The sequence below is a fragment of the Branchiostoma belcheri genome, unplaced genomic scaffold, assembly GCF_001625305.1.
Source record: "Branchiostoma belcheri isolate BF01 breed outbred unplaced genomic scaffold, Haploidv18h27 scaffold492, whole genome shotgun sequence".
Lineage (NCBI taxonomy): Eukaryota > Metazoa > Chordata > Leptocardii > Amphioxiformes > Branchiostomatidae > Branchiostoma > Branchiostoma belcheri.
The window spans coordinates 28,749-41,486 of NW_017804123.1; the positions used below are offsets into that span (position 1 = coordinate 28,749).

At 40.2% G+C, this 12,738-nt stretch overlaps 1 protein-coding gene across 1 annotated transcript; it reads right to left on the reverse strand.

Moving 5' to 3' along the window:
- Positions 1–1,920: 1,920 nt before the first annotated feature.
- LOC109479583 lies at positions 1,921–12,299 on the reverse strand (the record flags this gene model as incomplete). Its single annotated transcript, XM_019781570.1, has 9 exons — positions 1,921–2,234; positions 2,726–2,853; positions 3,485–3,649; positions 4,529–4,698; positions 6,280–6,436; positions 7,683–7,764; positions 8,722–8,940; positions 10,271–10,398; positions 12,189–12,299. Coding segments are annotated over 9 exons (1,384 nt in total), but the record flags the coding sequence as incomplete, so codon positions are not given.
- Between the last annotated feature and the right edge of the window lie 439 nt (positions 12,300–12,738).

The following is a 12,738-nucleotide window of genomic DNA, read 5'->3' on the forward strand; positions in this document are numbered from 1 at the left end:
ACAAACTGGTCAACTATTGTTTTGAATTATTTCTCTAGTATAAAGCGCATGCCATAATTGCATTCTTGTTGGAATTAGAGAAAATGACGTACCTTCTATCGTTCTAATATACGTAATGCGACCGTGCGAGTAGGAGAGTCTTCGGTAGAAGGTAGAACGATAGAAGGTACATCTCTAATTTCAACAAAAATTCAATTATGGCATGCGCTTTATACTAGAGAAACAATTACAAAACAATAATTGACCAGTTTGTCGATAGAACTTGTTGGAAATATTACATCGAGGAAGGGGGAGGGGTGGTCTTACGTCATATCCGTGATTTTTACTAGGCATTATGGGAAGTGTGAAATTGGTGAATACAGATGCCCGAGGTGAGGCCACAAAATCAAGCAGACGTGAGGAGGGAAGACGATACTCTCAAAGCAGAGGTTTGGGGGTATTTTTAGCCTGTTTTTAGGCTTTTTTAAATAGTAGTTTTTCTTTTGCACTGGATTTTTTTCCAAACTTGGGTTTGGTGGAAAAAAATCCACTTGGGTTTGGTAAAAAAAAAATCCAGTGCAAAAGAGAAACCCCGATAAAAAGGCCTAAAAACACGCTAGAAATAACCCCAAACCAAAACCTCTGCTTGGAGAGTAGGAAGATGACAAAACCAACACGGACAAAAGAAACAAGACACAACTAGTAAATTCGGATCGCGGAGGACTTTACTTTGATTGAGCTTCAGGCACAGAAATTAGAAGGCACATTTCTCACATCATTTACCTTCGCCAAATGATGTTAACCTTTCCGGTTGACGAAATATACAATTTTAATTATTGATTTTGCAAAAAAAGAGCCCCATTTGCATGGATTACATCAGTTGATCATATTCTCCACCCAATGACAGCCTTTATTTCAACAAAAAGACTATTCTAGCACTTCCCCATAAATCATGCAAATGAGGTCATAATTTGAATAAATTATCTTTATTAATGTTCACCTTCACTTAACTTCGAGAATTTTTCAATGAACGCCCCTACAGTTCCAGAACAAGCTGCTAGGGAGCCCAAACTCATGTCACTTCTTTCCTACCCCAAGAGCTATATATGAACCAAAATTCGTGACCCTAGCATGTCCAGATCGCGAGATATCAAAACTGGAAGTTCTGCTGCAGTACCAACAAAGGCCGCCAGGGGATTAAAAATCTAATCATTTCTAGATCTCATCAAGACCTACCCACCCACCAAGTTTCATGACAATGTAAATTAAACTTCGTAAGTTATGCTGTTCACAGACAAACAAACGGACAAACAGACAAACGGACAGACGGACGAACGCTACTGAAAACATAACCTTCTTGGCGAAGGTAATAATGGAGTTTTCTTTACACAACCGGTTAAGTCTCTCATCATCTGATAGGATTGTGTTCTCGCCGTAAAAGCGCCACCTACATATAGCGATGAGAAGCAGTACTCCAGTCAGAATCTCTGAGGAAGGTGTCTAACGGGCATCGAAACGTACTGCAGGTAAGAGACTGTCACGGTTGTGTATAAAGTAAACTCCTGTTTAAAGTTAAAACTTTTGGTCGAACACAAAAAATTCTCTCACCTAGAGCTTTCGACCAGTCACTCTGGTCTTCCTCAGTAAACTGACCCAGTGAAGCTTGTCACGTGGCTTCTTTGAAGTGTGACGTTGACACCGGGTCAAGACTATTTCTTGAGAGGGGGGAAGGAAGCCATATACATCAGGGCCCATCACCCTACATTGAACCGCGACGGGGGCCGACATCGTCTACAAGATACCTTTGACCCAGTGTTGACGTCACACTTCAAAGAAGCCACGTGACAAGCTTCACTGGGTCAGTCTACTGAGGAAGACCAGAGTGACTGGTCGAAAGCTCTAGGTGAGAGAATGTTTTGTGTTGAAGCAAAAGTTTTAACTTTAAACATGTAACTAACAACACAGATGAACTTTCATGATAAAATAAACTCCTGTTGCTTCTTCCTGCCGGAAACGAGTGTTGCTACCTTTTCAAACCCCTGCAATACAGCCATTGATTCCAACCAGTTGGAAACCAGAGTTCTCGACTAGATAGTCCAGAAGGAACACTGAGATCATGTAGCTATCAGGGTGATCGGAGTTGAGGCTCAGGATACCCCCGTTTCGACCTAAAGCTGTACTGATCATCCGCAAAGCTTTGGGCACCCGCTCCACGTCTCGGTAGTAGTAGTAGTTGTTGTACGTGAGCAGCGTTCCTGAATGTAAAAAAAAAAAAGAAAAGTTGTATAGGTTGTATTCACCAGTTTCCCATCCCCAGAATGCTTAGCGAAAACAGGGGGCTAAACCTCATTTGCATAGGACAGGAAGGCATCGGAATGACCCTGGTGACGTTAAACAGCTTGTTTTTCAGTGCGTGTGTTTTGAGGTGTTGGGGCATTTTATGTTCAAGTTTGATTAAATTACTATGGGTTGAATCTGACAACAAATAGAGAATGAATTTTTTGGACTGAATTGTTTGTAACGTATAGTGGTAAACGGTGCTATACTGATGCTGTAACGTTACAAACCACATGTTCCATGTTGAAAAGAACACAAAAACTTCATTCTCTATTTGTTGTCAGATTCGACCCATAGTAATTTAATTAATGTTGAGCGTAAAATGCCCCAACACCTCAAAATACAGTGAAAAGCAAGTTGTTATATTATACTAACTAGGTACGTGGTGTTTTGACGTGCAAAGACCTACCTTTCGTCGGTGGAAACCGTGCGGTTGGGTAGACCACACGCAGGTTCCTCTGTGCTGCAGCGCCTGTGATGTCCTTACCGGTACTGGCCGGGAGGTAGAAGGCCGGCTGAAGACCAAGCTCATGGAGACTGAAGTACCATCGCATAACAGAAGTGACGGTAAGAATGTCACACATCATGGAAGATCTTACCACTATATTAGTAGTATGTGATATTTTTGACATTATTGATCGATAGTAAATATATAACAAGTGCGGTTTTCAACTTTATTTCGCAGACAGGTCATTTTATTTGATTGTTATCTGATTTGCACACTGATTTGTTACGCCAGTCTTCCTTCTCTTCATTATTATACAATTTTGTATTTGTTGATGTTTGCTTTTATTCTTTAGAGAGAGGGCCTAGATAACTATTACTTATGTCCAGTCCTCAGAATAAAATATTTTTATACATATGTGAAAGAAGTTTTTATTTACAATTATTACCACGGTGTCCAAAACTCCCCCTTACTTTCCCACTGTCCCCTACCACGAGAAAACAATTTTACTACTTAAGTCAAAGAACCCACATATCATAGAAGTGGAAACATTTGTCTTCCATTGCCCCAAAAGAAGTCAAATCCAGCAAAACTAGTACAATGTAGGATGTAGTATAATGTTAGACGTAGTATTTTATTTTTCCATACATGTTGTTTGTACCTGCAATTAGCCATCAGGCATGTACTCGTATTTGCAATAAAGTTTCATATTTAAAAACTGACCGGAGCACACTGATGATGAGGTTTGTACGGATCCATCTCGGGTTGATGATGTCGAAGTGTCCCGGCGGGTACGGATGACCCTCCCGGACACCGACGGTGTGGTTCAGGGACCAGTTCAGGACCATCTCGGGGAAAAGCTCGGCAAAGTCTCCGTACACAAATACGCTGAGAAATCCACAAGAAAACAATTACTCATGACAAGCAACTAGAGATATACACTAAAAAACAGTTACTCAAGCAATTGGATATGATTTTGAAACAGTCAGACGTTTCCGGTAGCATCCACTAGCTTTCGTCAGTGACACTGAAGAGTTGTCAGAACAGCAGGTTTAAAGTACGAAATTTGATTGCTATGCAAAAAACGTGAAGACTCTAGTGTCACTGATGAAAGGCATTGGATGGTACCTGAAACGTCTGACCGTTTCTAAAATCATATCCAGTTGCTTGAGTAACTGTTTTTTTTTTTTGGCGTATCTTATCACCTGGATGTCTAGTCTTCACTGACGTAACTAGAGATATATTTTGAAAAATGTCAGACGCTTTTCGTCAGAAATCGTACGTCATGTAATTTGTGTAAAACAACTTTTTTTATCGCATCACGCCCTGGCATAACAACCGACTACAAATTCTTACCGCACAGGCTCACTGGAAAACGCAGCCTGCGTTGAAGATTCCTTGAATTGATTTGAAGACAGTACTAAATCCAACTCTACTCACCAGAGAAGTGTTGCGAAACATTCAAATGTTTTCACATATTAGGCTGTGTGCCCAATCTACTCTGGAAAGTTCCTAATTTTTGGCAAATGGTCTTCTTTAAAAAACATTAGATCACAGAGTACTATTACGCGATCACATATATAGAGAGAGTGGTACAGGTACTGTGTACGTGGCAATGATATCCGTACTTATTTCTTGACATTAAAACATTGAAAACATGAAAAAAAATTCAGGCGACAAGAAACTGAAACAGTATATCTAATCACGATAATATTGCCTTGCATTAGCATCCTGTAATACTCTTGAAATATGATATTTTTTCCTTACCTGAGTGGTATGTAAACTCTGTAAGCTCGGATGGTTTCGATCAGTCTGTGCGCCATCTTGGCGTTCATGCCCACCTCTATGACCAGGGAGACCCGGCCGGGAACTGACGGGCTACCGAACCCACACGACCGGTAGACAGCCCCGGCTGTACCGCTGGTTCCTCGGGGGACCTAAGCAAAATTACACGGATTATTCCTAAAGCTATATTATTATTTTATAATTATGTAAGATTTTTGCGCCAAACTATTAGCGTCGATATTTCGCTTTGACTCAGCGCAGCGCGAGAATAAAGTTACGTCAGCCTGGTCAGGCCCGAAGGCTCCTAAAAAGAATGTAAACAAACAACATGGCCGCGATCCGCGCTAGCGCCGAGGAGTTAGCAGTTTTCCAACACGTTTTTGCGGTGCAACAACGTTGATCGTTTACTCCCCAAATGTCATCATGAACCCAGGTAGGCTTTTAGTGCAAGAAAATGTGTAAAACAATGATATTTGAAATAGTGCAAATCTTACATTATATCGCTTTAAACGTACACAAATCCTGGTCCTGTAAAGGGGACCCAGTGCCATAGTGACCAGCGGCAGTTATGAACTCTAATCTCCAGATAGTAAATAAAGAAATTGTATGGAGGTCACGCGTCTGGTCATTCTGCCTGAAGAAGGTTGAAAACGGTGCAACCTGTGATTGAAATTACTGCAAAACTTTAAACATTTGTGATGGTTTCATTTTTATGAATTTCATGAATTTTCATGAATTCTTGTTACAACATAGGCCGTGTTTAAGGCCGTGTCTAAACGGAATCACCCAAGGCGGTTTACATGTGGTTTACCCCGAAGCCGGTTTCAAGTGGCTCCATGTGAACGCTCCGAAATCACATTGAAAGCGCCTCGAGCCCAAGCCACTTCTAGAGGTGGTTTCGAATCGGTTTCCCCGCATCGCGATTTGCGTCTGAACGCAATGTGATTTCAATGTGACTTCGCCTGGTCATGGATTACGGAGTGATATTTCTTTATTTATATGCAATACCAACTTTTACGTGGCAGCAGTAATGGTCAAATAATGTGTCCGTTCTAGGGCGAGCTTCACCGCCTCTGGCGGGACCACGTCGGCATTCGGCCGAGATACGCTGGGAGGGGGGCATCAGCAAGCAGGTCGTTGACCTCTGACATTAATAACACGCCGCCTTGCGTGTTATCATCAAACAGCAATAAATGTAGCTCAAGCGCATTATGTTCGGACACGGTTTCACAGGTGTGTGTGGCACGTGGACCAGATGTGAGGAATGTGAGTTACCCGAATCGCGGTTTGGGTGATTCCGTATAGACACGGCCTAAGTGAAATCACCCAATGCGCTTTACATGTGGTTTACCCCGAAGCCGGTTTCAAGTGGCTCCATCTGAACGCTCCGAAATCACATTGAAAGCGCCTCGATCCCAAGCCACTTCGAATCGGTTTTCCCGCATCGCGATTTGCGTCTGAACGCAAGGGGGCATCAGCAAGCAGGTCGTTGACCTCTGACATTAATAACACGCCACCTTGCGTGTTTTCATCAAACAGAAATAAATGTAGCTCAAGCGAATTGTGATTGGACACGGTTTCACAGGAGTGTGTGGCACGTGGACCAGATGTGAGGAATGTGAGTTACCCGAATCGTGGTTTGGGTGATTCACTTAAACACGGCCATAGTTTCGACAGGGAACTGACGTTAATTTCATTCAATTACATCTGTGTATCTGTGTATTTTTCCAAACCTTTGACTGGTGCAACTCCTCTATATCCTGATAATCCTGCACCTCTGCCGCCCAGGACAGCTGAGTGATCTTCTTCTTCACCAACTCGTCCAGCAGCTGGTCCTTTTCGCTCCAGCTGAGTCCGGTTGGTTGCCAGGGATGGAACTCACCATAAAATCTGCAGATTAAACAATGATATGAATCTTTATTGCATGTTCTTGCCCAGATGGGCTAAATGCATAAGGGGACATGCAGTATGCAAAACATGAGTATTGCATACTGGGACGCTATATTCTAATGCTAATTGCTAGGAATTTATACATTATAACAATACTAATTTAAATTTAATTTAATTTAACGGTTCTCAGTGGCCAATATGAGATGTTGTCACATCGGCGCACCAAATCCGTAAGGTGTTTTTGGCACCCAGACAGACAGATTAGCCTAAGAGGCTCGGTGGGCGTCACTCCACCGTATCGGTGGGGAAGTCGTGTAAAGTGCCTTTCCCAAGGGCACAACGTCGGACCACGGTGAGTATCGAACCCGGGACCTCTCGGTTCCGAGTCCAACGCTCTGACCGTTGCGCCACCGACGCCACACTATATAACAATACTATATACTACCTATCATCTACTGTTAGTTGCCCTTTCTTCTATCTTTTTGAAACATTTGGAAACATAATTACATAGTTTGTCTGCTATATATTCGTTCTTTCATGACATCAAGTGTTTAAATGTGTCCTGCTTTGACATTTTCTTGCATATATTGTCTAAATGTAAAATATCGAATAACGGGCATCAAGCTCCATTAGAACTTCACATACATCAGACGTTAAATGAGAAAACATAAGCCAAAACATTAACCCTATTCACACAATGTATGTTCCTTGTCAACTATAATTGTTGTGTTAGTAATATCTTGGTCAAATTCGTGGTAGGTCATCGTACGATTTTGATGTGATAGAATTTCCAACCAAAGGTAAGGATCTGCGTCAGAACTTTCCTTTTCACAACTGAATTTTGTTTTCGACATTTTCAACATAAAAATGAAATCCGTAAAGGTGGAGTCGTGTGGTGTAGTGGCAGAGTGCTCGACTCGGAATCAAGAGGTCCCGGGTTCGAGTCCTGACATGCCACCGATCTTGTGCCCTTGGGAAAGGCAATTTACACGGCCTTTTCCTCACTTCGCTCAGGTGAAAATGAGTATTGTATTGTCCCCTGTGTTGGTGGCGACATTAATAGCGATAATTGTGATTAATAGCGATAATTGTGATTAGATGTTGGAATGTCTAATAAAAATCCGTGAAGGTGTTTTTGAATGTGGTGAATCCTCAACTGGCTCAAGACTTGCGGAATTTTGTCAAAGCATTGCATACCTAGTTAATACAATTTTTCACAATCAAAATGTGTGATATTAATACCTACTTGTCAATCCAGCGGAATGTTCCGTCTTTCAGCATCTTCTTCAGAATGGCGTACTCCGCTCCTTCTACGTCGAGTTTGAACACTACAGAAAGTAGTAACAGTGAAAATTCGGTGTGCTGCTCTCCTAGCTTCTAATGCACGCTTGTTTGTGGTTAATATTTAAACATGCTTGTTTGTGGTTATTTGAACATGTAGAAAATGACATCATGAACTTAAAACTGTTGTTCCCTAATGATATCACCATCTTACGTACATGTAAAGGCTGCATGTACTGTACTAGCAACCTACTGGTAGGTTAGGTGATTTTTAAAGGTATACAGTGCACGTGGTTGTCCTATTTCATGTTAAGACTAATACCAATGATATGAACTGAAACATGATTTCAGCTTTCATCATGCTGAGGTAAAGTATAATCTGGTATGATTCAAATAAAACAGCAAGTTCAACAGCAGTCATAAACAAGTAAAATCTGAGATTTTATACCTCCGGGCTTTTTATTGTATATTTTTATATGTAATTTGTTATGTATAGTTGATGGTGTTGAATTTTATGTGTTAGAAAAGATGCATGTGCACAACAATTGTTGCGCGCCGCAGGACTAGGGGTTTAAACAAAGAATTTATCGAGACCGGACACCCCTCTTTGCGAGGGGTCATATACGTGGACCAGACCGAGAATAGCTTAAACATGCCAAAGGTTAACGGTCGCGACCATTTTCACGCTCAAATGGGTGTTCTGGGGCCATCTAAAGGCACCATTTTCACGCCCGAAAACACAAATACAATAAAAACAAAAGAATGTGCATCATCTACAGCCCAATAGCAAAACATACACCGAGTCCCAAAAAAATCCGTCCCCCCAAACGCGAGAAACAGCTGCGAACATGAAAATCTAAATCTCTCACAAAACCCTTCCGCGGAAGGATGATTCCGCGTAGGTAAAAATACTGGCATTTCCTTTACATGAAAGGATATCACAAATCACACATGGTCTATATATATTTCAAACGTTTGTAACATAAGACAATCCACAGCCATACCTATGTCATCCTCCACTGCAAAGTTGGCCTGTATCCACCGGGACAGGTCGACCGTTGGCACCGATCTGCGGTAGGAGAGTTTTCTGAGCCCGCCTGTGTCCGTGTCCTGTTTCTCGTCCTCACTGACGAACAGAGACCCCCCTCCCCACTGCATGTCTACGCCGTTGTTCTTCCCCTTGTCTGGCGACCAGGCCGATTCCGAAAACGCCGTCATCTCTCCTAAAACATGAATTAATTAGAGAAGTAACATTTGCAAAGCAAATGCATAATGTTTACCTTCGGACATGGTCTGCCCTGTTAATTTTTACTCAAACACATTCACATACATGTACATGTACTACGAGTATGTGGTGACAGGAGTAGAGCAGACCATGAATTTGCAACATTACGTAACCCAACACCAGTCACCATGGTGACAGACATCAACAAATCATGTCATTGGTCAGGTCAGAGGTTAGTGTTTGGAACAGAAGAGGAAGAAGAAACGTAGTAAAAACAATATGTTTTCCTTAGGTAAACATAATTATTACCAAAGTTCATCTGTGTTGGTAGCCATCATTGCAAAATGTTGTACTTTATTCCAACACAAAGATTATACAGAGATCAAGTGAATAAGGTCACGTGTCTGTAACCGTAACTCTCGCGAGATCACGTTTTGAAGTGATTGGTCAGTAATTATCCTGATGAAGGCGACAGTGGTCGTTGAAAATTTGATCTCTGTGTAATCTCTTTTTTTTCTTATTACAAAAAAACTAATAAAGTGCACATTGCCTCCCTTAGCCACATTATACATTATATCTCAATATCTATATTTTATAGTCATCCTTATTATATATTATTAAATGCATTATATATTATCATATATTATCATATGTTACCATCATTATATATTATAAAATACATTATATATTATTATATATTATCATCATGATGTATATGCATATGTAGAATACACATACATATACATGCACATATATATCTCTGTGTAATCTTTGTGTTGGAATAGAGTTCAACATTTTACCATAATGATTACTACCGTTCAACATTTTACTATCAATGAATGAACTTAATTGTTCAATAATCGCACATGGTACAATGTATGACAGTAAGACAACAATACTATAAGAGGTAACTATCATTACAAATATTACTACAAATTATCATGAAAGTTCATCTGTGTTGGTAGTTACATGTTTAAAGTTAAAACTTTTGGTCCCACACAAAAAATTCTCTCACCTAGAGCTTTCGACCCAGTCACTACTTGGTCTCCTCAGTAGACCCCTCTGGGAAAAAATTCTCTCACCTAGAGCTTTTGAACAGTCACTCTGGTCTTCGTCAGTAGACCACAGTGGGTCAGTCTACTGAGGAAGACCAGAGTGACTGGTCGAAAGCTCTAGGTGAGAGAATTTTTGTGTTGGACCAAAAGTTTTAACTTTAAACATTACTACAAAGTATTATCGATATCCAAAAAGCAGATACTCAAGCAACTGGATATGATTTTGGAATTTCCAGTTGCTTGAGTAACTACTAGTATTTTTTGCTACAATACCGTCTGTGTCCGAGACAGCAGTTGGACAGTGCAGCTCGTGGTTTGAGTACGGAGCGAAGTACGGCCGTAACCGTCCGTCCAGTTCGAACGAATGAATGACGTAGTCATGTCCGCCTGGGTACGTTTCTCTGCAATGGTAAACATGTGTGTTTATATAAGACCTGATTATTTAGCACATTTATTTAGATGGTATCTGCAAAAGGTGGTAAAAGACGAGTTAAGAGAACAAGTAGTGCTAATGCGTAGTTTGTACTCTTATTAGTGAAAAAACGAGTTAGAGGGATGTTAACTCATTTTTTCACTAGTAAGAGGTTCTATGAAATTTTCTATTAGTTAAAAAATAAGTTAGAGGGGCGTTTACTCATTTTTTCCACTAGTAAGCTGTTATATGAATTCTCTTTTAAGTGAAAAAAATTAATTAGAGGGGTGTTAACTCATCTTTCACTAGTAAGAGGTTCTATGAAATTTTCTATTAGTGAAAAAATGAGTTAGAGGGGCGTTTACTCATTTTTCCACTAGTAAGCTGTTATATGAATTCTCTTTTAAGTGAAAAAAATTAGTTAGAGGGGTGTTAACTCATTTTTCACTAGTAAGAGGTTCTATGAAATCTCTTATTAGTGAAAAAATGAGTTAGAGGCGTGTTAACTCATTTTTTTCACTAGTAAAAGGTTGTATGAAGATCTCTTACTAGTGGAAAATTATTTGTTAACACAGGTAAAGGTGCTTATAGCACGCGTGTATGGAATGAAATAATTATCTACTACACATACTACAATAATAATCCACTACACATTGAAACTGGTAGATACAGCCGGACTCCTCCGAATGATAGGCTCTGTGAACTCTGTAAAAATAATTGTATAGAAGATGAAAAACATTTTATCCTGGAATGCCCATTGTACAGAGATCTACGCATCTCTCTCTTTAACACTATTAAACTGGGCTAGAGAGTTACAAAGTTAACAAACGACGAACTGTTCACATACATAATGTCATCGTCTAAACACCTGGTGATTGAGAAACTCTGTGAATTCGTACATGTATACGCATGTCTCAAGAGGAGAGAAGAAACTAGTAAGCTATTGTAAGCTTTAGAGTTAGATGAATTATAGTATACAGTAGATGTTAGTTTTGTTTTGTTTTTCTTCTTATACAATTCCCTATGTACTAGTAACTAGTATCATACAGTATGTTAGGTCACCCAATGCATTTAGCCCAGAAGGGCATGAATATGCAATAAACATCATTGTCATTGTCAATAATCTGAACTAAAAAAATGAGATAAATAGCTAGCTCTTTTTATATACCTGGTAACGGCCTCGGGATATTCCCGGTGATCGACATACCCTTATATCTGTGGTAATACATTAACATCACGAATTTCCCATACACATGACTCATTGCGCCTAGGGGTAAAGACTCCCTTCCTGCGCTATGTAACCTGTCAGATTTTACCCCCCCCCCCAGGCGCAATGCGTCATGGGAATAGGAAACTCGTGAATATACTGTACTCGTGGCCATCTTGGAATGAAAACAAGTTATAAACAATATAAAAGTCACGTTTACACACACTGTGTTAAGTAGGAGTAGTATGGAACTATTCAGTATCAGTCCGCAACTTCTATGTATACGGTATACACACACATGGCCTTGCTGACCTAAGTACCCGAGTATTTGATTACGTCATTTGTTGTCATGACGTAACGTTATACGAGCTTTCTGACTCGCTTGCCAACAATGCATGACGTAATCAAGTACTCGGGTACTTAATTAGATCAAGAAGGTTCAGAATGTGTGTGTAGAAGTGGTAGTCTAGACGTCTGGCTTCACCACTTTACCAGAGTCTAAGACTAGCAACGTTAAAACCGCGTTTATGTCATAATCTCGCTACATAAAAGTAGTTTCAAATGTAGGCTACCTGAATAGTTGAACGCTGGAGGCGACATTTGCTCCACAGTCTAAAAATATTTTCTTTGGACCCTTGACGCCAGTCTTGGTCTTCTGTATCGGGACGTGGCATATCTTGAACCTGTGTCATTGGAATCGACAAAATCATGTAAAAATTGACTATAAGGAGAAATCCGTAAAGATGTTTGTGTGCACATTGCCAGTTTTATATATTAAGCACTCAATAAATTCGGCTAAGGCCACACCAAGTAAATTTTATGGATGACGTCCGCGCGTGCATTGATTTTGGCCCGTTCCTAGAAAAAACAAGACTTTTGAAAAAAGTTTATCTCGGCCGCTGGCCATGTAGTTTTGTGTTCTTGGAGGATGTCCACATAGATTTGTGTAACTGCTAGAGAGGAAAGAATGTATTACCTAGTATGTTCATACCTGTAACACCAAACAGGGTAATAAGTTGGCTTCCATTATCATTTGCTTCAATGGAATTAGTGAAAAATGATCATTGCTAAATACAATATAACGTTAAGTATATGTAACCACTACAATAATTTTCATTTTAT